The sequence below is a fragment of the Struthio camelus genome, chromosome 3 (genome assembly GCF_040807025.1).
Source record: "Struthio camelus isolate bStrCam1 chromosome 3, bStrCam1.hap1, whole genome shotgun sequence".
In the NCBI taxonomy this organism is placed as follows: Eukaryota; Metazoa; Chordata; class Aves; order Struthioniformes; family Struthionidae; genus Struthio; species Struthio camelus.
The window spans coordinates 116,994,277-117,020,641 of NC_090944.1; the positions used below are offsets into that span (position 1 = coordinate 116,994,277).

Here is a 26,365-nt window from a genome sequence, read left to right on the forward strand (position 1 = left end):
CAACTGTTTAAAGAGCCAGCTCTTGACCAGGTGGTCGCTGAAAGAATATTAGCTCTGGCCATGAGTTAATCAAGATATCAGAAGTGTAGGCATGAAGTATTAACTTTGTATCAATTGCACGGCTGGATACATACATTTCCATGCTCTTCTTTTCTCAGTATATTGTTAATAGCTCATTTGGGCTGATATTGCACCTTTTTCACATTCTGGAGATGAGGGAAGTTGTTTTCTAGTTCTGTCTTCATTACTCTTCTTTTAACACAGACACAGTCAGACCTCTTCTTTTAACACAGTTTTTCCTGGCAGATCAGGGATGTTCTCTTGATAATTTTTCAGTGCTGAGTAATAAATAAGCAGGAATTGAATTGGTCACTTGTGTCAGAATGTGCATTCAGCTACTTGAATTGTTTAAATGAAAATTAAGTGGTAACACAGATTTAGAGATAAGTCATGAAAAGAGCCATTTGAATTCTCCCTGAATGTTTTTTAAAATTTTCAGTTAAGTTTTCTTTGAATGCCTGTAATCAGTAAATGGCTATGAGAGGAAAAGGCAATAAAAATCAACTTAGTAATAAAATGCAAAGTAATAATAAAAATAATAAGCATCTCTTTAAAGCTCATTCAGGAACTGTTCTGTGTGTCTCATTTGATCTCCCCAATTGAGATGTTTTCTTGAACTTTAGTGTAATTTCAGGTTTGAGTATTTGTGTATCCTCTTCATGATGCCACACACAGGGGCAGGGCAGCTTTCATATTCACCAAAAAAAGGAAAAAAATATTAAGTTCCCCAGAACTTATAGGTATTCCTATGTGAGAAGTCACTGACTGCTCCTACCATCTAGACAGTATAGAAAGAGTTCAGCTATGTACATATTAGGGCATATAAAGCAAAGAAACTGAGGTTACGGGAGGTTTGCAAATGAGGTTTTACCTCATTTATAACAATGAAGTTGCAATCATTTGTTAGGCAAATGATCTGTTTCCCAGCAGTGCTGGTATATCTTTTTCCTTTAGTCTAGTTTTAAAAGGCCAAGTACAAAAAATTTTGGTCCCGAGTCATCTTTAAAGGAATATGGCTCCCATTTCCAAAAAAAGCCACTCAGTTTAAGAAACTAAACACTGTCCTAAAAGTCACCTAGGTACTTAATGGAAGTTAGAAGAATGCGAGTCTCTAGGACTGATATCTTTATTACTTAATTTTAATAGTTGAAATTTTAGGCTAGTTCTTTTGGCCCTTCTACAGCAAGTGGAAAAGGATGTCACCTCCAAAGGGAGATTCATCCTACACGTTTTAGGATGAAATGAGTTGCTTCCCCGAAGTGGCTATTCTGACTAGTTTTAGAGGCCACATGGAAAATTAGTTTAAAATTGATGCATAGCCGCCAGCTACAGTTAAGTGCTGGCGGATGCCAAATCAAGCGGAAAATTAAATTGGATGTCACACACTGAAGAGATGCTGAATTTGCTGGATGTGCATCATAAGCTTTTTTGGGGAGGGGTCTTTCTTGTCAGTTTTACTTCACTTTACTCTTTCTGGTCTGGTCTGTTCTGTCCTCTCTGTATTTATCATCATGAGGCCAGGAACGCCTAAAAAAGTAAGTTTCCGTAAGTAAGTTTTAATTCCATAATTTCTCATGAAGAACAGGTATTACTGCTCTAAGTTACTGTCCCGTTTTGATGACTGCATGCCTCAGCTGTCCATGCATGGTTGATTTGTGACCTATTCTCTTATTTTTCGTATAGACATTTAGTCTTTGTTGTCTTTCATCAGACTCTGGAGCCTCGAGATCTCTTTGCCTAGCTCTGAATTCTCTCCCTTTTGTCACCATCTTTCTTGGAAAGAGATGTCCAACACTGAAAGGAAGATTCTTGATGTGCTCCCAATTAATTTCTGCAGTAAAAGACTTATTTTCACCTTTCCTTGCAGTCTCAGAGCACATTATTTCTACTGCAGTGTTGCAACGAGAACTCTTTATCTGCCGTGCACTACCAACCCTGCACCTCTTCTTTTTCCTTTCAATTTAATCAGTATTTTGGATTATTTTTTCAGTCATCTTAATATTTGCAATTAATTTTTATTATGATTTTGCTCCCTCTGGGTTCCAGTAAAGCTTTTGTGCATGCAAAAGAAACTCTTGACATTTTTGTCCAAATTGGAAAATGGCATATCTTTCTTCTTTGTTACCTGGCATAACTATGGTGTGGTTAGCTGAAGCCTCCGGTAGTTCACATTTGAAAGCATCACCCTGTAGTGTTATGTTATGTGTGTCAAATATGTTGAATTTGGAAAAAGGCACCGCCCCCTCATAGTAGATGTAATAATTCTCATGTTCATTATGTAGATGTCTTCATCATGAATTCAGAAGTTCCACCTCTGAAACGTGGAGCCCTTCATCTTGATAGCAGGGCAACCTTGGGTTGAGTGGAGCTAGAGTATTTCTGAAACATATTGTGTTTCATGTCAATATGTATGATATTTCACAACGACATGTTCTTCTATAGCAGCATTTACATGGACTCTGCCTCCAGAGTATATAACCATTACTTAAAACAAACAAACAAAAAACCCCAGGCCCAACAACAAGCCCTCTGGACAGTTCCCTGTTCCACAGTGTCATTCCCAGTGTGGTATTCCCTCTGAATATAATTCTTAAGAACCTTAAGTATGCCATGTAATTTGATCTAGAGTCATATGACTAAAGAAAGAATATTGCTGGAGTCCTACTTCTGTAGACGTAGGTAAAATAAATACCTGCGTAACCCTAGCAATAGGAATGACTAACAACGCACATACAGCAGGAAATTTACAGCTTGCTCTGGAGAGCCACTGTAGTTTTCATGCTCCTTTGAACTAATGTGTTTGCACATAATTCATTCTGTAGCTTATTCTCAGAAGCTGCTGATGCATTCCTAGTCTGTTTTGATCTTTAAGAAATGCAGACATTGACTCTGTAATTGCTATCCATATTCATTATCGCAGTCATGATGTTGTATGATGCAGCTTGTGGAGCTCTTTCACTGAATCTGATCTCTGTCTGGAGTCTGCGTTAGTTTTGGATCCCTCTGAACCGTAAATGGTCAGAACATCTTTTTCTAATATTTAGTTGGATATCATCTTCTTAGTCTGAAATATATATTGTTTTATTTTTTCATTTCTTCATGTGTATGTATATATGTGTGTGTATGTGTGTGCATATGTTTGTATGCCTCTTTCTTTAGGAAATTTTGTCTCCAACATTTATGCCTGCCCAGGAAAGGAGAAAGTAAGTTGCTTGTAAATATGAAGCCAGGTTTTTTAGAATTATTTCTCAGGGGAGGACAGAGTGGATAAGTAAAAAAACAAAACCAAAAAAAAAACAAAAAAAAAAAACCAGGTGAAACTTCAGGTAGAGTTAGAGGGATGAAAATAATGGAGTAAAAGTCACCATTGAAACCAGCAGGCAAAGGGCCGTCTGTTGTTAAGCTTGGATACAATTCCATTGTCTTTGGAATTCTGGGCGCCTGCGAATGTGGCTTGCGGTTTGTGTTCGTACCCGTTGCTACTGATGCGCCTCTGTTGCTGTTCTGCGCCGCAGTTTTATTGTCATGACATCTCCTTCAGAGTGTGGAAGATTTGGTCAGCATGCAATAATAACTAGAAACTCACACAAAAAAACCCCAGAAACTCAGTCTTGGTGATACACTTCTGAAAGCCAGTCCTCCACAGATGAATCTGAAGCAGGTAGCCGCACTCCTGAGTGATTAATAGTTGTGGCGTCTCAGTGAAAGACATTTGTCATATGCTTTGGAAAATCCAACTGGATCCATCTCGCTGTTTCAGATTAGCCTTGTAAACAGGAAAACTCCGTTATGAACAGTACGGACAAGAACTCAGTGCTCATTACTGTATGAGCTTGTGTCCTTTACTCAGGTGGTACCTCTGGTGTGTTAACCTGTCTCAAGGAGGGGCCACAGAGTAACAGTTAAGTGTCTGTAATGCCCCATATCACTCTGTGTGTCGTGAAAAAGAGAGTACATACTGCAGTGGTGGTCATTGCAGTAAATTGTACCATTCAGGGTTTTTTTCTTCTTTTTTCCTCCTCTCTTCTTCCAGTCCAGGCAATAGGAAGTTAAAATACAAAAAGTGCATATACTGTAACAAAAACTTAATCCTTTTTCAATCTGTATATGATTTTACTCTAGACAAGGCAACTTTCCAGATTTACATTAACCAATATTTGAAACAGGACGGTTTTAAAGCTTAAAAAGCTGTCTAGGACATCATACACTATATTAGCCTGAAATGTTTCAGAAAAATGATCTTTTTTTTTTTTTAAATAAAACTATCGGAAATAGCTCAGTTTTGTAATAGCAATAACAAACATTAGAACTTAAAAGGTTCAAACACTTGACCGTCTTTTTTTTGGCAATGCATTTTTTTTTTTAAACTTACCATTATTTTGAAGCATGCTGGGGAGGCTCTCACTTGTTCACTGTAGCATTATTTACTCACTGTTACTGTGTATGGGCCAATGGTTGTGGTTGGAGACCACAACTTAGACTAGACATGAAGAAGATGTTTTTGAGAAAAAAGTAGACCGTCAGAATAAATCAATTCTTGTTGTCGGTGTTTAGAACATTTCTAGCATTGGGTTAAAAATAGTTGAATGAAACAACAGGGTCTGAGAAGCAGTGGTAAGCGGTAGGTCGGAGGCTCTTACATAAACATCTGTGCTGAGCGTTAGTGTCTTTTTGGATTCCGTTTTATATTTTGAGAGGCGAAATCTGCATTTAGGTCCAGGGCTACTCACTCCCTGATTTGGGATCAACAAGGAGAGACTGTAGTAGAGCCGTTAGTTAGAGGTATTCAGTGTTTCCTATATGTCTAATACTGAGCTGAGGCTCTAGTACCACTTCAGTGTCTTTCTGTTAGCTTTTTGCATTGTCATCCAAATGATAGTGTTTTTCTAGAGCTTTGTCGGGAAGAAGACTGGTTTTACATCTTCATGCCTGCAAGAGTGTAGATACTGTGGAAAGAGATGGCCAGCTATGTCCTGCTGGGCAATCTAAAGTGATGTGATATGGCTTAACTATCCCCCTTGGTTGCTCTGAACTTCTTTGTATCAGGAGAACACAGGAATCTTTTTGCAGTTTCTGGTAGGTGGCTATGGTCAAGATCCTGTCCTCTGCACACGTGCCAGCCTCTTTTTAACTGCTAATAGAGTCTCGTTACCTGTGAACAGTTTGAATGGTCAAGCTTGATGTACAATGATTATTCAACTGATGGTTTAACGTATTTTTTTTTTTTTAGTATTCTGTCATATAGCTCTCACAGGCATGTCTTTATGGAATAATCTCTCTTCAGTTTCAATAGAGAAATACACTTTTCACACATGAGGAGGAGAGTGGGTTTTCATGATTCTGAGGATAGGATTAGAAAGGCATAATTTGAAGTTCTTAGATTGCTTCAAGATATGTAAGCACTGAATAATCTATATGTAGATTAATAAAGTTATACTGAGGTAAGTTTTCTATCAGTGAGTAAGACAAGTTTTGTCATTAACACCTTCTCTCAGAGGAAATATTAGACACCTCCCTCCATGTGTTGTGTAAATCTGTTTGTTGGGTGTTTGCTCCTTTCACAGACGCTACTAATTGAACGATGTTGTGGCTTCAGCTAAGTAAAGTATTTAGTGGGACAGTTCTGTAATGTATAATAAGAGGAAAATCCATTTACATGTAGTTACAGTATGACTGGGAAAATCCTGAGACCACTGACAGCTCTGGAAGAAGAGAGATGGATATATTTCTTATCTGCATTTTGAATTCTGCACACTTATAATTTTTCCCCATCCTAATCTATAAATGCTTCCTGAACAGGTCAGTGCGTCTGATTTCTAGAAGTCTTCACAATGTAGCCAGCTGTAACATTCAGAGCTAAATATATATTGGTGTGTAATTATGGCCAGCCCTTACATTGACTTGAGACAGAAGAGATTTGTAAGCTGAAAATCCAATCTCTTTCTAATTTCTTGTGCTGGATATGAGGAATCATAATCCATGCAGAAAGAAATATTAAAATCAGAAAAGCTCTTCTTGCTTTTAGGAGTCTTGGGGTTCTAAGGGAAGCCCTTGGAAATTAGCATTTTTCAAAATAAGCCCTGTGGGCCTTAGCCTTAAGTTAGCAGTAAGAAATATTTGAAGTTTGATGTGGTATGATGCAGAAAATACCTGCCAGTCAATAATACTTTATTCTAAAGAGAATTTGAACTTTACTGTTGCATTATGAGTCTTATTCTTCAGCATCAACAATATCTTTTGTGCATCAAGAAAAGGGCAGGTAAATGCATCCTATTCTGCTTTCTTAGTTATGAAAGGTAGCTGTAAGCATGTGTCTCCAGTTTGGCTTCCCTAATTCACAAGTATCATGTTTCACAGACGTCTAAGGCTAATTCTGTAGAAGCAGGGCAGTGGTCAAATGTATACCAGACCCTTCATCCAGGAAAGGCCTTCACTTGGTTCGTAATACCGTTCTGTAAGCTTTGTTACAAAATGTCAGAGATGTGCATATGCCAATCCTTGCTCTTGTGCAGGTGATAAAGTCACAGGGAAAGCAATGGGAGGAAGAAGCATAAGAGACCAACCCTGATCTTCCTTCCATTGTCTTGGTACCAAAAATATAAGCACATGTTTCTGTGTCCCAGATCGAAAGATTTATTCAAGACACTGCTCTTCAGGGACTCTAAAAAGGCAAGTAGCTTTTGTCTGCTTCCCTTAGGAAGGCATTTCTTTTAACTATGGTTTTGATTGGTAAACAATGTTTATACAGTCCTAGGATTTAATATATTTATTTGAATTGAATAAAGCCAGTGGAATACTGTTTGGCACTAGGCAACAAAGTATATACATTGAGGTGCCAAGAAGAGACTATGCTAAGCTTTAGATGCTTCACATTCCAAACCTGTTACCTTGTAAGTGTAATATTTACCAGATTTCAGTTCAACTAGAGATGAAGAGCAGGCCTGTGAAGGAGTGGGGAGTTAGGCAGATTTTAAGGTTGAGGAAGAAAAGCTTGAATGAGCCGGTACAGCATGCTAAATTCTTCCTGGGTAATTGACTTAGATGAAGACCCTGTAAAGAACAGTCACTCATGGGCAGTTTATTCAGGCTAAAATCACTGTGCATGGCAGTAAAAGAAAAACAGAAGGAAAGAAATGAAAGACCTGGTCTAACCGTGGATGAAAAGCTGTCTCAGTTTTGTGGGGGTTTTTGTAAGAATCAGTTCACATTTGCTAATACAATGACACAACAGCAATTTTAACACTTTTGCCCCTATGCATGCTTTGCTTTTGTACCCGCATGGCTTTATCTAGTCACAAGACTTCTCCTGCTAGAGGAGATCAAGTTCCAAGGCTCAATCAGTGCTTGAAATCTTGTTTACAAACAGAGCTGGTAAATGAGCCAAGGCTGAATGACTGGAACGCATAAACATTTTTGATCTGAGCAAATCGTAAAATCCAAAGCTGGAGAAGACATGAGGGAGATTGGCAAAATCACCCACATAGTTTGTGTTTCGGTCCCATCTGTGTGCTGCTGGAGAGTGATTTCAGATTCTTGTCTGTCAGACTGAAATATCAGGGAGAAATTGGATCTAGTTCAATCGGATTTTATTTGATTATGCCTTCATGCTATCATAGCTGAAAGAAATGCTGTAATTCCAAATAGGATGTGTTACAATTGTGCAAATTCCTTAATCCTATTTTCCATTCATTTATGTAGTAATTAAAACCATAGGCCTGGAAACTGCTTTCAGAGGCAACTTTTGTTTGTAGAAGCCTATTTAATTTTGTATGTTTTATGACTGTATATTCAGTTTTATTCTATTTCACTTCCAGAAGAGGGTGAAACTTAATGGTATTACCTTCATTAGCAATCTGTGCATTGGCTCAGTTTCTTATAAGTTGTGCATATATTCCATTGTACAGAACTTGACAGTGTAATTGGTTTGGTTTTTTTTTTTTTTTAATTTCATTTTTTTCTGCTTGCAGGGCACCACAAAATGCTCTAATGAAAGAATAATCATAAGCTTAAAGAGAAAGGAAAGTTTTAAGGGACTAATTAAAGCAAGGAAATGGCTCAGTGGTTTAAAGGAATGAAATGATGGGAGAGCTCCAAGTGAGATGAGGCAGCAGAAGTAAAAGAGCTACCACCAACTGTGATGAATGGTAGATGTGCACTTAAAAACTGTGGTGAAGGGGGTTATATAAGTATGCAAACAGAGAGCGCGAGAGGAAAATTCAGTTTGTTCAGAAAACAGCAGTTCTAAGGTGAATCATCTGATGCGGTGGTCTGTAACTGTAGGTAACAGGCAGTACTTTGCCCTCCTCTGCCCTGCTGGCAGTAGGACACCACCACTTCTAAGTTCCAGGTTAGCGGGGAAAGCAACTTAGGACATTGTTTGCACTATACTTGTACTTGATACAACTCATCCATGACTGAGCAAAGGCCACTGCCCTGCTGGTTGTGTGGGATACATCATTTAATTAGATCCCTGTGCAAAAGATCATGTTATGGTCATGTTAACAACTTTTTCAGTTGAAACGGTAGTCTCTTCCTGCTTTAAAATGAACAGTGTTTTGCAAGACTGGATGGCTCTGTCTAGATTGAAATTTAATCCAGGCTGGGGAACTCTGGAGAGCATTACTAGCAGGTGGCTATGCATTAGCCAGTTTGACATGAATGGGATGAGCTCAGCCTAGTAGGTAAATCTCTTGACCTGCACAAAAAGTTGGCACTCATTTTCACCTCTCTCACTGGTGGTTTGAACAGGAAGGCCACTAACAGCATAGGCTTGAAAACTAACATCCACCATCACTCCCACGCAGAGGAGCTCTCTCCAGAACACAGAAGTTAGGTACATTGGGAAAGCAGTAAGGAAAATCACATTGCTAGAGTGCGATGCATCAAGGATTTGATCCTGTGGGCTCTCAATCTAAGGAATTTCATGAGAAATAAATTCATAGCATTTTCCCTTACTCTTAAGGGCTCTGATGCAGGAAGGCTTTTAAGCACATGGCTACTTAGGAAAGCTCATAAGCTGACTTCAACAGGACTATATTTAAAGTGAAGTGAATGCCTAGGCTTTTTTCTGAATCGGAGTGGTAGGCTTCTTGCCCTGCTGTTCTACTGAAGATTCAGATTGATTTTATCACTTATCTCGCATACATTCATTTCCAGATGGTTAAATCACCCTGAAAATGAATACAGGGGAAAATAAAACATTTGACTTAGGAAAAAAAAAGAGAAATTTGGATTATTCTGTGCTAAGGTATAGAGGCACGTAAATGCAGCAGTACGAACAGCTTAAACTGAATTGTGAAATAGCCTGGGAATGTCTTTTCACTGCCATTTTCTTGATTTCAACACCACTAAGTTTGTCATGTATGACGGCTTTGTGGTTGTTGTGACACTGTTGGAGAAAATTGGATTTGGGGAAAGTTTTCTTAGTAGTTCTTTAAATAATTCAAAATGTTTTCCATTTTTTTTCTCCACAGCACAGCTTTATTCTGCAGTGGTACATTTTTTGTAAAGTAGATTTTTGCATAGTGTTGTTTCACTGTGGCAGTTTATGATCCTGAGGATGTACCCAAGAAATTTCCAGGCATGCTCTTGGATTTCATAACAATACTTGTAATTAGAGGTGCTTTTACATAGACAATTAAAATGCAGATGCATATGCTGAGACTTAAAACACAGTGCAAGTCATCCAGCACTGAAACGCACAAGTCAGAGCCTATGATGAGCGTGTTTGCTGTAGGAGTTACAGACGTATGCATATACAGCTAAGCACAGCTTACCTTAAAAGGAGTATTGAGTGTGCTTCTTAGAGAGCTTAGCCTTTAAAACGTACTAATGTGATTTCTAGCATTGAAATTTTATGCCTGCGCTTTGTCTGAAGATGAGGCTTAGTCACAGTCCCTATTAGCGGAATTGCCCCCTGGGGTCCCCGAAAACACCGCTGTGGGCTCCCCGAATCCGAGGAGCAGGGCCCCGTGGTACCTGAGGGCAACGCTGTCTCCTGGCTTTTGCTAAAGGGAGTGGGGCAGGAACGGCTGGCTCGTCCTGCTGGCTGGCTGCCTTCTCTGTAAATTGTATTATTAAGTGGGCTAAGCAAGGCCCTTGGGATTTCTACAGCCTAACATGGCTGGCACTCGATTTTTTCACTTACTTGAATTACATAACCGCTCTTAATATCTCCGTCCTTAGGATAGGCACAATACTATACGTTAACATGGCCACCTGACCAGAATAACAGGGGACTTCAAGTCCTTACAGAAAAATTAGGTGTGTGCTAATTTCACCAGGGTGCGTGCGCTGCTCTCTCAGGGTTGGGACCAACACACTGTAGATGCTGACCATGGATGATATCCCTCCTGCAGAGCGTTTTGAAGTGTTTTGCGCTAGTGTAAGCATTTGAAGCATGGTTTACTGCTAGAAAAAAGAGCCTGAGGTTGTCCTCTGGTCACTTGCCCTCTGGTCCCACACTCCCTAAAGTGAGTCTGTTAATTTTGAGGTTTTCCACAGATTAATCTCTCACAGCCTCCTGAAAAGTCATCAGCCCAGCTCTGAGCATAGTCCTGTGATCACAGCGGTAAAGGGTTATTTACATTAGGTAGGTGTGGGGCTACTCCACAGGGCCACCTAAAAATGCTGAATCTGTGTCTCAAGCGTCAAAACTAGTTGCACAGAGGTCACTGAAAAGTATCACCAGCTCTTCAGCGTGCACACTAGGAGCCTTAGCCGTAGTCGAAAGAACATTACTTTCTCTGCCTGACTTATATTTATAGTTTTCAGTTTATTAACAAGCAATGGTGACAAATCCTTTTAGCACTTGGTGCAGCGTGTTGAGAAGTGCATTCTTGCTGCCTCCGAGCTGGCCCGAGCAGCCACCTTGGCACCCGACTGCTGTCTCCGAGTGCAGGTGCATCCTGTCCATCTGCGGCAGGTTCCCACTGAAGTTGTTAAGATTCCTCGGCTCCCACGTGCCTGGCGCTGACCTTGCACCTCAGCCTCAAAGACTTCAGAAATCCTAGAGCTGTGAAGAGAGAGAGATGCAGAGCATATGCAGCTGTATGTAGATATACCAGGAGTTTTTCTTCTATACTGAAGGGACGAACAGATTTATAACAGAAGTAATGGCTTCACTGAGTCTGATGGATTCAATAAAAGTATGTCTGTACAGTATATATATATTTTTATATATAGCTCATTAGTAAGTTGGCACTAAGATAACACTGTGAAGCCAGTTTTAATCCAGCTGGCTAAGCATCAGTGTAAGTGAAATTCATCATATAGGTGCCAAGATGAGGAAAAATTAAAAAAAAAGGCAAAAAAACCCTATATATAGTCTCTTTCTCAAATACACACACAAATACATCTAACCTTACACCTAGTCTGTTGTTGATATGAGAAGGGAAAATATTTTTTACGTAAAAATTCAAGTTTGCTCAGTTTGGCAGGGAGATGGTGGCTACTCAGCTTTTTTTTAACCACTGCAGTCAGCACCCTAAAATCTCTGTATAAAGCAGTATGATTTATAAGTAATGCAGACGGACTTACGGTCACATCTGTTCTTTCATCCTACCAGTGGAGAGGTCTCTTGTTACAGGTTACTTTTGAAGATGTCACCAGTATGCAACCAGGAAAAAAGAGGTTGGGAAATGAAAGAAGGAAAAGATCTTTGTCTTTGTTACAAGGAAAGTTGTTTCTCAGTCTTGTGAAGGATAGAAGGTAATCTGATCTGTTTTAAGCTAGTGAACTTATTGCGATCACAAACACTCAGCTCAACAATGCAGGCAAGTCAAAAGATCTGCCTTTGCCATTGAGGATGGTTGGTTTGTATTCTCTGAGGAGTTTTTTTTTTTTTTTTTAAGAGGAGATAGGAGCGTGAACTTGCAATTCTTGCTTATGATTCCTAGCTGAAAGAGGAGCAGCACTTCATGGAGAGAGATGAAAGACACTAGGAGTATTTTTCTTACATTCCAGTATAAGCAGAATAGCAAAGTACATACCTGAGAATTTTCCAAACACAACACACATCTATTTACATATTTGATTTCAGTGGTGATACATAATAATCTGGGATTTCATTCAAAGGATCCTGATGGTGATTTGAAAGGAGTTCTTCTTCCTTGAATGTTCACAAAATAACTGCTGAAAGCTGAAGGACCTTTTGTTGGCAACTCAAACTAACAGAGAGCATGAGGCAAAGAGGCTAGAGACAGTTGTCTTGTGTGAAAATCCTCTCTATGTTTACAAGTGTGTGGGTAAATTCCTGGGCTATTTGAAAGTGGTGGAAATGTTTTGTCGATGACTTCAATGGAGCCAAAACATCACTTAGGTTTCTGAGAGGCCTTGGTAACTTTATACGATGCGCTGATGCCTGTTGATGGATGCAGCAGCTTTCCTGTTAGCTTGTCACACATCTTCCCAGCAGAAAAGGATCAGACAGTTCCCGTCAGGTGCATATAGTTATGGGACTGCTGCGGTGGCGTGCGACCCAGGAGTGAGGGACACACTCTCGTTATGGAGCAGCAGGCAGAGCTGCTGCGTTTCCTTGTGAGGATGTATTTTATCTCTCGCTATTAAAATTGTAGTGTTGTAAAAGCAGCAGCGAGACTCTAAGGGGCTTCTGTTTGGGACAGAGAGTAGTTCTGCTGTTTCTTCCCACTGTATGTTTTAACCTGCCATGCGATTAAGATGTGTTCATTGAGAAGCAAAGATAGCAGCACGATTTGTATTTACATTCCCTTTTGGCTTCTCTACATGAAAGGAGATGTGTAAATAGGATTTTGAAAACAGAAGAATTGGGGTCATTCCTTTCAGACTTTCTAAAATGCATGGAAGTTTTATATATGCCTGAAACATGGCCCAGCATGGAAAAATCGGCATTTGCAGCTCTTCAAAATATTCCTGAGTAATTAGGTTACCCCAATTAAACATTGCTCAAGAGCTCAAAATTCAGACCTGAAAATGCTCTTCTGTGATGCGTTAGTGTTGTTTGCATTGCTCAGCCCCTGCATTTCAGCTGGAAGAGTAAGAGCAAGCCAAACGCCTAAAAAGATTTAAAGGAAAGCAGAGAGGAGAGTCTGGTGAGTTTTTGTTGTGGAATTGCTCTTCAGCACATTCATTTCCGAGCAATCTTAAAGGCAGCGTTAGAAAGCACACAGGGAGCGCTGCACATCTGAGAGAAACCTGCAGGTATTTACATGCTACATGCTAGCTGACCCAGTTTTCCTTTTACTTCAGTTTTTGCAAGTAGGCAAATAGCTGATCTTTCACAGAGAGGAAGATCAGTTGCTGGTCTGCGCTATACGTTCTGCTTCATCCAAAGAGGTGTAATTTGGAGGGGCAGATTCATAACTTGGGAAGGTTTCCGTGTTCCTTTTAAGAAACAGGAGCATTCCACACTGGCCACACTAAGTCTGTCTTCAGCCTGTCACAGTGCCACCACTAACAGGGATTGCCTGGTCCCATCTGTACTCTCTGTGCTGTGGGCAGGAGTGTAGGGTTCCATCAATCATTTTCTATTCCCAGCAATGTAATGTTACGCTTCGCTCACCCAGCAGATATAATAGTCTAGGGTTAGCAACAACGGAAGATGAGTTTTGAGTACATGCTGGAATCAGAGGAGAAAAAAAACCCTGGTTTTGGATTTTGTTTTTGTTTTGGGGGGAATTTTTTTTTTTCCTAGAAGAGACCGGACAGTTTCCCCTTTCATTTTAGCCAGAGGTTTCAGCAATTGGAGTCTGGCCTCTGATCGTACTCCAACTTCAGAGGTTTGGATCCAGGCATTTGATTCAAGGCTCTGTACTTAGTCGGACTGTTCTAAAAGTTAGTACTCATAGAGTTTTATTTTATAGCAGGAGTGATCTTCTGGGCAGTCCTCACTTTCTTAAAGTTGCAGAAGAAAAATGCAGTTTCAGAAAGGAATGTAGTCTTATTCAATAGAATGCACTCTGGTCCTACTCTAAAGGACCAGAATTGTGACTTATAGTTGCCTCACTACTACTCTATGGCTGTAAAAGTTTTAGAAACCTCTGTGCTAATTTATCCTAACACACATCAGAAGATGTAAACCTAATGTGCAGTGTCTCCAGTCCTTATTTTAATATCTCTTCCTATGCATTCCACAGATATTTCCCTTTTATTCAGGACAGCCTATACAGATGACTGACTTCCTCTTAAGTAAATAGTATGGCTATATGTGGAAGGGCTGTGCACTGATGTATATGTTTCTTAAGTTTTTCTCTTCCAATCCTGAAACACATTCAAATTCTCTAATCTTCTTTGCAAATGTGCAGTTATCGGGGAGAGGGAGGGAGGCCAGGGAAAGAGTTAGAATGCAATTCCTCAGGCAGACGCACTGAAAGGGTTATTTTGTGCGCGTCGCTTTTTGATTGCATGCAGTGTCTCTGGTCTGTGCAAAGATAATGGCTCAGTCTGGAGATATTTACATACAGCAAGTCAGAGATGGAAGGGGATTGTAGCTATTGTAGTTGCGGGTGATTTCCATTGACATTTACACCTCAGTCACTGGCCAACCTGCCTCCTTCATCATCACTTTCTAGGTGGCAGGATGCAGAAGGTAGCGGAGCAGGTGTAGGCAGTAGCTCTTTCTCTAAACTGTTCGGTTGTTGCTGCCTCTGCCGTTACAGCGCGTAGCTGTGATGGGGTATTCCTTTTTCAATGGTTTAGTCAGTTGCAGGGGAAGAGAGAAGCAGAGTAGCTGATCCCACCGACATCCAGGGATATACTGTGCTGAGCAGTTAGGCTGCATGATGATATGCAGTATCAAAGAGAGGGAGAGGAAAGATGCTTAGAGGACTTTTGTAACTTTTCTGCTTTTTTGGTAGTTTGCTTTTTCTTTGTAGCCTAGTGGCTTGGCTTCTAATCCTGCAGATATATTTTTGATTTTTTTGTTATTGTTTTCTGCATATGTGGACAGAGACTGATGGAGAACGTTTGCTGTATGTTTTTGGGCAAGGTGAGCCAAGGAGCAGATAAGATTTAAGGTCAAAGTTTTCTGTACATCTTAGCACCCACAGCTGGGATTAGTTGGCCAAGAGATCCAGTTCCATTTCAGAGCCAAAACCCACAACTGATTTTCAAAAGATCACAAGAACTGTTGGACCCTTTGAAAATCAGGCCAGAAACATCCAGTTGCAACTTTTTTCTTCTGGAGACCTTTGATTAAAAAAAAAAATAATAATAATAATAAAAAAGCTTTCTCATATTACTGGATGTTAAACACACCTGAAAATCTGATCTGGTCTTTAAAACCTGGGTTAAAGCACAAAAGGGGTTAATCCATTTCTTCTAGCAGCACATTAGCATCGGTAGCACAATTTAGGAAGACAACCTGAGTCTTTCTGTGCTAGCATGTAGCTGCATTAACTCTTGGTTCCCTCGCAGCAGCAGTATGTCAGACAGCAACACCTCTCTATCCTTCTCAGGAGGATGATCGTGTGGACTGCATTGGAGGCTTTTGGCCATCTTTTCAGATAAAGCAGAGTGCTCCTGCAGTATTTCTCTCTGGTATTAAGTTTCATTTTCCTTCACCTTCTGGGTGATGGGATAGCCCTGAACCTTTTTCAAGAAGAATTTGTTATGGGAATCTGCTGTACTCTAGACTTCTTGGCTGTTAGTGTTGCACCTCACAGGAGATGGACAAACACATGTGATCTTGGTCCAGCAGTTTTTTTTTTTTTTTCCTACGGTACCAGTAAGAAAGGGAGGAGATAAAAAGAGATGCCATAGCTGATTGTTCAGAATTAATACCTTGTCTTTCTTGGGTTTTTAGCTGATACAGCTAGTACTGAATTTTTTAGACTAAATTATTTTTCAGATTGAGACTTCAGAGACTAGTAGCTTCCTGGAAATAGTTGTGAAAGGGTGACAGAGAGAATGACTAAGAGAAAAAGGAATTAAATGAAGGGTTTCTGGCTGACTAGGTTCAGTCAAATCAGACAGTTCAGTGATACAAGAAGCTTACAGCCCTTTTTACAATAGTCTCCAGACCAAATTAAGGAACATCTAATGTCAGTTTCAGCTGCAGCATTTAAATCCAATTGAGGTTTAGTTTGCAACATGATTTGGTCCAGCCCAGGGAGAACAATTAAAAAAAAAAATACAGGTCTAAAATGGCTTATATGGTTAGAACCTTAAAACTGCAATGGTGGCTTTTCTTGGAAGGGTTTTCTTGATGTTCGGTGTTGGACTCATACAAGTGTCCTAGTAGAGAAGAAGGGACACAAATCAGGGAGCATGTAACAAGAGGCTCTTCTCTTTGTGTCCTCAAAATGACCCTCATAGCGAAGCCAAAGACATAAGCCATTTTGTATCACGAATCCCATGCAGCAGCTTTGCTAGGACAACACCAGTGATCTGAGTTTTATTTTACTGCCTTTCTTTGTGAGAACACAACCTAATCCCTAATTATGTTTCTCCAATGGCTAATCACACTGCCTCAATTGCCTTGTTATGCCAGTTACATTTTGACCCGAAGACCACTGCAGGATATTTTTCACCATTATGGAAATCAAGAATACAAAAGACAATTATGTAAGAATGTCAAAAGTCCACAAAACCCCAGAGCAGTAGGAGAAGCTTGATAGAATTACTTTGATAACTGGAAGCCAGACCACCAGATTACTGTACGATTGAGGTCACAGCTTTGGCAAGTCCTCTGTTACTTCAGGATGATGAAGGAATGAAAAAGCAGCGGCAGAACCAGAAGGTCCTTGTCAGATTTTAAGTAAGGAGGAGCATATAATATGATCAGTCATATCTTCAGAAAATTCTGTCGTGGCCTAATTGTACCTAGTTCTCCAATTAGGAGATCATCCTGCTTTTTGTTGTTGGTTTATATATGTATAGATATATATATATATTTTTTTTTTTCATAGAGCTCAGTATGTTTTTAAGGAGGAATAGCAAGTGGTTCAGCAGTGGCAGGTACATCACAAACTCTGGTAATTATTCTGTTGTAAATCTGTGCCCACCTAGACTTTAATTGCTTTATATTTTGTGGCAAATAGAGCTTGACAGGGACAATGTAGGCAGAAGAATAAAGTACGCATTTGTACTTCCTGAGCACTACCAAGCATTTTTGCTCTGGCATTGAGTCCTCATAACCACTTTCTGGCACAAAAATTACACGTATGGTAAGTGCCCCATGTGTCTTCGTTAAAAAGAAAAGAAAAGCCAGCTAATATACCAAGAAGTTACTGAAATAAGAAAACATTTTCCAGATCAGCTTGTGTTAGCATAACTGGTGAAAGAAAGTCATGTTTAAATAGCTGCAGTAGGAGTTTCGGAAGGACTAGAGTTATGCTTCTTTGATTTTTCCCCATCAGAATAACCTCATGACTTTAAAATCCATTTTCTTAGTGAATACCTACTGAGGCTTCCACATTTGACTGCAGTGATAGGTCTAGCAATTATTATTAGTGGTACAGGAGTGGAAGTGGTTTCAATTCTTAGTCTTTAGTCGTTCTGATGTTTAAAAGGATCGTTCAGCATTGGCCCCCCAACCTGTTCCTATTCTCTCTGCATTTTTGCTGAAGAAATCTTTTTTCTTCCTGTATTTATGCTTGTCTGTCTCTCTTGCTAAGTGTCAGCTCTCCACAACTACTTAGCAGAATAAATAACACGATTGAAGGCATCAGGGCATGTGGAATTGTGCGTCGTCTATACCACTTTGCCATGGATAGATTATATGTATGTGGAAGATGCCTAGCTACTAGTCTTTTTGTATGGGTTCTTCACTAACAAAAGGTGCAATAGCAGAACATGTCTTGCATTATGTTCTAGATGCACATATATCCTGTTCTGTGGGAAAAGCTACTCCAGAGCCATTAAGCGTCAGCTGAAAGCTGTATCTGCTATGTTCCCTGTAGTTTTATTCTGACTTTCAGCACGATGTCTCTCCTGACCCCAATAGCAAACAGTTGCTGACAGATGTAGATAATAGTTAACTGGCAGCTTTGAAGGTGAAAACTGGAATATTAAAGCAAATCTGAAACTGGACACAAAGCCAGTGCCGTGTCTCTTATATTGCTTTTGTGCAGTCCAACTTTGAAGACTTGGTGCAAGAGGCTGCAAATGATGTCTGAACAGAGAGCTACACAAATATTTCTGTCCAAGAGTACTGATTAGCTAATGGTTGTGTTCATAACTTAATGTTACAGCAGGATAGAGTTTCAGAAATAATGGAAAGCTGATGTAAAACTTATTTACCTCTGAGGGCCAACCCCAAATATAACCTGTAGGCCTCCGTAAGTTGGTTCACTGTATTTATATTTCCGCTGTCATTCTAGGGAGCCTGTTTCCAGCACGATTCTGCAGTCACGTCAGGGTCAGGAGGGGTCAGTAGAGTAATTGTCCGAGGGCTTTGGGAATCCAGATGGGTTAGACAAGTTTTTAATTTCTTGGAGAGACTTTCCCTGGAAAAGAGAAGAGGATTTGTGACACGAGTTTGCCAGACAGAAGGGTAAGATTCTGCTGAAAAGGTGAGCAGTTTTAGCTTACAAGTTGCCCTTCCTTTCATGTTACGGAGCGTGCTGTTTCACTTATTACATTTTGATGTCATTAAAGGGATATCTGGCCCGGCTCATGACAGGAACCCACGTGTTGATCAGAGAGTAAAATTCAGACGGGGGAGAAACAATGTCATGTTATGCAAAGGGGCTGCTGCTTCTTAAAAATTGTAGGATTTGCTATCAGTGAGTTGAAATCTAAACAGCCTAAATGGTCCTAATAGTTACAGGGTTTAGGGAAGCTTGCCAGAGCATAGAAAGCATAACAACTGCATTTAATAACAATCAAGCTACTCTTATAAATATTTGCATGTGCTGCTTCAAAGCCTACTACATGGTCATTCATGTACTGCAGTCAGAAGGAAGAAGAGGAAAAAGAAGAGGGAGAGGAAAAAGGGCACTCCATGTTTTGTAGCTGTTGTAATAAAGAACGGGCAAAACACCAGAAAGAAAAGAAAAAGGAAAAGAAACCCTCCAAAGTTTAATAAACACAAAAGGAAATAAAAATAAATCTTTGGAGCATTTATTACAAGCCCTTGATGGAAGGATTAGATTGAAGCTCTCAGCCTTTCCAGTGTGGGTGTATGTGTGAAGTCGGCCTGTCTGGCTTCTTCCAGCAAGAACAGAGAAGTTGTTTACGTTTCCTGACTAGCGCTGTGCATACAATTAATTTTTTTGATTCAATAGCAGAAATGAAAATTCAGGGGGGAAAACCCTAGTTTGGATGCAGTTGAATTTAGATCTTTTTTCTTTCCAGAAACAAAGCCCAAATCCTAAAAGTGCTGTGTCAAACAAGAATGTTTTGTTTCTCTTGAAATGTCGGTACACTCAGTACTTGTGAGAAAAGCAATGGAAATGAAGGGCTTAGTTCATCAAACATGACTGTTGAAGGCAAAAGTGTCATCCTTTTATGGAGTAGATCCCTGACTTGGGGAATATCTCTAGGTTGAAACAAACTCCTTCATTTCCCAATTTCAGTTTAAGGGAACTTGAATCCATCTCTCTCTCGTGCCAGGAGCAATGCCTAGGTGTTGGTATGCTATTCTGGGCAACTGGTCACAGGATGTGGTCAGTCTTTCCTGTTGACACTGTTCCATCCTGTAGAAGCACTAATGGGAGCAATATCTTAGGCAGGTATCACACTGCCGACTGCACTGTTCAGCGTTTTGGAGAGGTTCCTTGCATCCCTCCTGCTGGTGCTGCTCTGCTCTGTAGGAGCAGGACCATTTTCTGTCCTAGCTGTTCGCACAGGAGCTTAGAGGTTGCCCGAGTTTCAGCCTTTCCACTGAATTGAACAAAGTCAGTAAGAGGCCCAGAAACCACGCTGGCCTTATGCCCTCAAAAAGCGTTCACATGCCACAGTACTTTTTAACCTGGGAATTTGGACTCTCCTGTGTGAAAAAGCTGATGAAGTTGCCACTTGTTCAAGCAAAAAAAGAAGAAAAAAGCTGAACCTGTGATGCTCATATCTTGAATAAGTTTTGAGAGTGCTGAGCTGTTGGACGAAAGGAAGTGGATGCTAATTTCACCTTCTCTAACCGTGTTTTGTAACTGCTGTCTCAACTTTACTGTGGTGATTGTGATTATGATTATTACAGCTGGAAGTCTTCAGCAATTTGGAGTTGAATTAATGAATAATTTAAAGACAATAAAGATGAAATCTTTGATTGCATTTACTATTCCCTCTCTCCAAAACAAAACAGAATTATGTTTTCTTAGCTACGGGAAACATATTGATTTAATTCCACTCATTAGTGATAATCTTTCAAAGAATGCTTAAGGAGTCTACTCTATAACAGCATAACTGTGTTTGCAGACTAGCTTGGTCAAAGTTATCCTGGCATCTCCTGAAATCATTGGGCCAAAATCAGAGGGGAGCCTAGACGTGTCCAGCTGAGTCTGAATTGATACAACTGTCAGGTTGAGGTGGAGTCACAAAAAGATATAAATTGCATCATCTGAAATCACTTAAAGGCTAATCCAAAATCTTGTAAACTCAATAGGGTTCTCTGTGTTAATGTTGATTAATTTTCACGTAAACCCCAATTCTGCAATCAGCCATTCTTTTACAGAAGAAGGGCTCCAGCCAGTAAAAAGGCAACTTTTTTTTGGCTGTTGATGAATAAATGCTCTTCCTGAACTGACTTCCTGTGGATACTGTTGTGGATGATAGAATAAGTAAATCAGATTTCTTATGTAGGTTTTTGCAGGATGTGGAACTCATCTTGTAGGAGAAGAAACTTCTGTGAGATAAGAATTCATTCCTTTCAGATTGTTGGTGCCTCACTCCTTCCTTCCAATAGGAAGTAAATATTTATTCATTGTATATGCAAATGCATATACTTGAACACAAAAACATACACACTAAAACAGTATTCCTTCTCTATCCGTTTCTAAGTTTTTTAGATATGAAAGAGAGAAAAAATATAAATGGGGACATGAGGTAGGAAAATCCTTTCAGACACACATTCACAGATTCCTCTTTATTAGGAATCTGTGAATGTATATCTAAATCTAATCCGATCTACTCGAAAATAGAGAAACTGAAGATGAACAAGAAGATATTCCTACAGAGACAGAGCAAGAAACCTGTAGAAATAAATCAGAAACTTAATTTGAATCAAACAGGGTTAAACAGGATTTTCTGAATATGAAATACAGTAAAGATGAACAGGGTTTGTGTGTGCCAGGGCAAGTGCTCATTTACTAGTTTGGCTTATCGACGGAATGAAATTGTAGGCTGATGCCTCAAATAAATGACAGAGAAGGATGAGTTACAACTCATCCTGGAAACATCAATCACACATATATATATTATTATGCCAAATTATATTCTTAGTAGGATTAGGTTTGGCTGAAGAACAAGTAGTAGTTTCAAAGCTTCCTATAGCAGAAAAGTATATTTAGGAGACTATTTCTCTTTTAAATGAGGATATAACCTCTGAACTGTATAGCTTTTATAAAAATTTTCAAAATCTGTCAAAATTGAGATGATTATTAAAGTTAAGCTTTTCTTAGAAGGCCTTCAACAAGTATTTTGAGAGCGGCAAACACTGATGTATTGCTTGAGTTCTAGTAGATCAGTTCTAGTATGTTTTTGTTTGGGTTCTCTTTATAAGATTGTAGGAAAAAATTTTGTCAGTAAGCATGGTAGGCAAGAATACTGATCGTGATGCAGTTTACTTTAGAGCACTGCAGGTGTGGAAATTTGAGAACACTTCTTTATTACGTTAATTAAACAGGACCATAAGGAAGCATCCCTGTTCGTATTTGTACCTCTCATACATTTGACCGTACTGAGAATCTCCTTTGGGAAGTACTCTTTCAGCAGGTTTTTTAAGCATTTCAGTGACTTCTCTTCTCTCGTAGTGCATCTAGAGTTGAGACCTAAATTTGAGCTTTATCATCTGAAGATTTTCTCATATCTAGGATTATTTTAAGGGTGTTTACCTCTGATCATTTTCTATCTATCTTGTGAATCTTGTAAAGATAGAAAAATATTTTACTTTATTCTTCTCTTGACTGACTTGTGTTTGATATTTATTCTGCAGTCAGTCTAAACTGAGAAAGAATTACCTGAAGAGCTACAACAAACTGCATATTAAATGTGTTACTGAGAGTGGTCTTCCTTGTATTGTCTGGAGCTGCTATATCACTCAGAAGCAATATATCAGCTCAGATCATGTGTTCAGATAATAATAACAATGAGTCTAGAGACACTGAATATATGCAATGCAATCTTTAAATTGTTAATTTATATGTATTATTAAAGATTTATTCAAGTTATCATTAGCAGCTAGAAATAAAAGTAAATGTATTGGAATTGCCTTCCCCAATTGCTCTACATAGAAATTGCGTATTATGTGTATTATATCTGTTAAGAAATATGTATATCCCAAAAGAAAGTACTTTATTCCATCAATAGAGGAATGGATTACTGTCCGAGCTAGCTGTGAAACTGAGGGAAGGTGTTGAGCAGGAGGCCTTGCTACGATCTCTAGCAAAGCCTGGATCTTTCATGGGGGTTTAATTGCTCACCTCTCTACTGTAGAAGGTGTCTCCTGGCACCGCACGACAAGTCTTGAGTTACTGACCAGTGGGAAAACGTAATGTTTTGGAATTGTTACCTGAAGTCTCTCTGTTGTCATGGCCCTAAGAAAGCCTGTGAAGTTTGCTTTCTCCGCCGAGAATCTTTGCCTCCCGCCTAACGATAAAATTCCTTTTCTATGTACATTTCAGTTTTTAAAATGTAAGAGAAGAGGAAACCTTCCCATCAGCTTGAATGGAGATATTATCAGGCCCTTTGAGTCATTTCGACTCATCCCTGACTTTGGCTCACTGTGCCCACTCTGCAGTTTGAGGAAACTCTTGCCAACCAACAGGGTGTGGAGAGTGTCACACGTACAGAGCATGTTCGGAGGCACTACACATGGTTTTCTGTTTGTGCTTTTGGCCAGAGTTAGGTGGAACAGCCTGAGATAATCGCTGAACCCTTTAGGGTAATTGGAATTATGCAAAAGTACTTTACTTTTTAACCTTAGTCAGAATTTACAGTTGGGAAGAAAGAAGAGGCTATTTTGAGAACTAAACTGATATTTTTAACACCATGATTAAAGACTTCATTCAGTTTTTCCAACTGTTTTTTCAGTTCTCCCCCCATGTATAATGAGAGGTGGTTATATTTGTGACTTTTACTACTTCCAAGCAGTCAAAACGAATGTGATTCTATTTTTGTCTACTATCTTCTTGTCTTTTTTTCCCATTTTTTCTTTCTTCTCTTCTATTCCTGCCCTGGTTATTATAATCAGAATAAATATTTTATTCCACTAAAATTCTTTTGTAACTAAATAGAAAACAAAATCTGGAGCTAGCTAATTTATATGTTATTTATACTCCAGATTCAAGGGAGAAATGGGATTCAGAAAACATACAGAACAAATGATTTGCAGTTACATTTGTCTTCTTAGCAGATCTGATGAACTGTATGCAAGTCTGAAAACATTTGCCAGATACCAATTGTTATGAGTTTTTTCCAATTTATTAGCATCCAGGATTTTCCACCAGTATGTTGAAAGAGCAGGGTTAAATGCACGCCCTGAAATTCCGTTGGGAACGGTTGTTAATCTCTATTAATATGCTATTCCTATAATCAAACACATGTGGGATTTTTTTTTTTGATTAAATTGTTAATAATACTAAATTGGCCATTGGAAACTGAATCATGCTACAGATATTTCCCTCACTGGTTCCTGAGGCTGTCTTGTATTACAGTGTTTGAAAGAACAATGTATTTTATCATTTTAAAAAATTACGCTGACTTCTTGCAGATGCCATCCCACCAAGCTATTACAGCCTTTACTTCAGAATCGTAAGATTTGACGTCTCAGCGATGGAGAAAAATGCTTCCAACTTGGTGAAGGCAGAGTTTAGAGTCTTTCGATTGCAGAATTCAAAGGCACGGGTATCAGAACAACGAATAGAACTGTATCAGGTAAAGCTCTGGCTCTTCCTCTGCATTGTTGTACCACTGCCTTCTCACAACGTTCGCCGGGCCTAACGCACGTCGTGTTTACACAGATATGATGCCTCTGACTTCAGTGCAGTTACATCTCGTTGTTGCTGTATGGGGGAAATGATCAGGCCTCCCGGGCAAAAGGTTTGGCCAAGCTGAAAACCTGCTTTGAGGTGTTTCCAGAGAGCAGTCTAGTAAATTACTAGAGAATAAGAAAATTTTACACTTCCCTATCACTTTTCATTGTAAAAGCTCAAAGTGCTTTATATATATATACATTCTTTAGTTTTCACAGCATGTCTATGAGGTAAACTAGCATCATACCCATTTAACAGGTAGCATAAACCACAGGGAAAAGTGATTAAGTCCCATCTTTCAAAAGTAACCTCCCATTTCCTGTACCTCTTCTAGAAACAACGTCTTTCAAAATCACATGAAGCTGCAATATGCAAACTTTTCTAGAAAGTATGTCTCAGGGCTCTAAGCCTCGGCATATAGTGATATAGGAGGCTTATTAAAGTTAACAGTTGATGACTTGCCCTAAGCGAATGACAGAACCAAGATATCAAACAGTAATCCTGACTGGATGACCCTTTTACTCCTGAAGCTTGAAAAGGTTTATCTGTGTTCTCTTTGCTTTAAGACTGCATCGTGCACTTCAGCCAACCACATCAGATGATTGGTAAACTTGGTAGGATGGTATTATCACCAAAGTAGCAAATGCAGTCCTGTATAGGAACCATCACAACCACCCAGAACATCCTCTGTATATTAACAGGCTTTAGCAGAGGTTCTCCTAGCGAGACGATGCACTCACTATGTAGCGCACATTAAACCCCGTAAAAGTCAACCGCACAGAATCTGTGCACTTGTTTGTGCAAATCTTTTCTAGAGCGTCTTTCATCTAGGGCATAGTTCATCTTGCTGAGAAACACAACAAAAAGGTTTAACTTACAACAGGTTTATACTGAGCGAACATTGTGGTTGTTTCAGCAACCTAGGACTTGTTCTGCTGAAAACCCTGCTAAGTAAGATGCCATTTTGTAAAACGGATCGTCTTGAATTCCGCTTTGGCCGTGTTTTTTCTGTCTCTGTTAGCTGTGTCTAAGCACTGCCTTGAATTTGCAGCACCATAGAGTCCAGTTCGGATCCTATGGGTTCAAATTTGAGTTGGTTTTCTCCCATGCTTTCCGTGTTCACATTTTCCTACCTGGTCTGCTCAAGTGCAAATCATATTTCTAGATACCAGAGACAGGGAAATTTGGGCTCATGTGCTAGCTAAAACGACTGTGTAAACCAACCTGAGATACCAGCAGCAGAAGGAGGTGCACTGGACTGTTTAAACAGAGCAGAAGTGTGATTCCCAACTGAACACAGTCAGCAGTTGGTCAGTGAATAAGCAGTTGGTCAGTGAATAAGCATTTAGCACCGAATAAGCTTTAAGATTGCGACCTGGTTCTGTTTGTTCCTGAGAACAAGCTAGGAGAAAAGTTGACTAAATAACATGTCATTTGTTAGAAAATTAGCAGGAATCTTTGATGAACTTTGCTTATATTCTCGATTTATTACAGCAATGCCAGGGAGTTACACTACAATTTTCCATGATGTTGCCACACCAGCCTGTAAAAGCTGTTTGTTCTGACTTGACCTCACTGTTCAGACGTCCTAAAGGAGACAGTGGTATCTTTGGGCTTTCTGTTCTACTTTTCAGAGTTGTTAATCAGCCACCTGAAAGGAACATAGCTGAGATTGCCTGAGCTCAGCTCTTGCATTTCCATGTTTGAAGAATGTGGGACACAAAGGGTTCAGCAGAGGTAGGGAAGAAAGGGCCTTTGCTTGGCTAAGAATTTGCCTTGTGATGAGAAACAGCTGGAGCTTATTTGAGAGAGCGTGACTCTAGCAAGCCAATGCCCATGGAAATGACTGACACCTGCATCCAGGGCTGGCACATTGGTCCTTTATATACCTGGCAAGTAAGTTAATTCTTTTCTGGACTGGGTGGGTGAGTGATGTGTTAGATGAGTAGTGAGTGCAGGTTATTGTGGAATTAAGTCTTTTCTATATCAAATAATGGGCAAGCCAAAGGTAGCTAACAGATGTTAGGCATGTTATTTTACCGCTTTGTCTGTAGCGGGGCAAGCTGTTTCTGGAGCGTTTCTCTTCAGAATGCTTATCAAAATGATAGAGCTGCCTATTAGTGCTTCTCTTTGCTTTACTTCTTATAAGCTCTGGATATTCTGTAGCCTTCATCTTTCTGCTGTTTTTTTTTTTTCTT

General features: G+C 39.6%; 1 protein-coding gene across 1 annotated transcript in view; it reads left to right on the plus strand.

The window, feature by feature from the left end:
- Nucleotides 1–26,365, plus strand: part of TGFB2 (transforming growth factor beta 2) — a 66,950-nt gene that overhangs the window by 22,279 nt on the left and 18,306 nt on the right. The window contains exon 2 of the mRNA XM_009669008.2: nt 23,906–24,069. Within this exon, the coding sequence (XP_009667303.1) occupies nt 23,906–24,069 (164 nt within the window). The remainder of the gene's footprint in view (nt 1–23,905; nt 24,070–26,365) is intronic.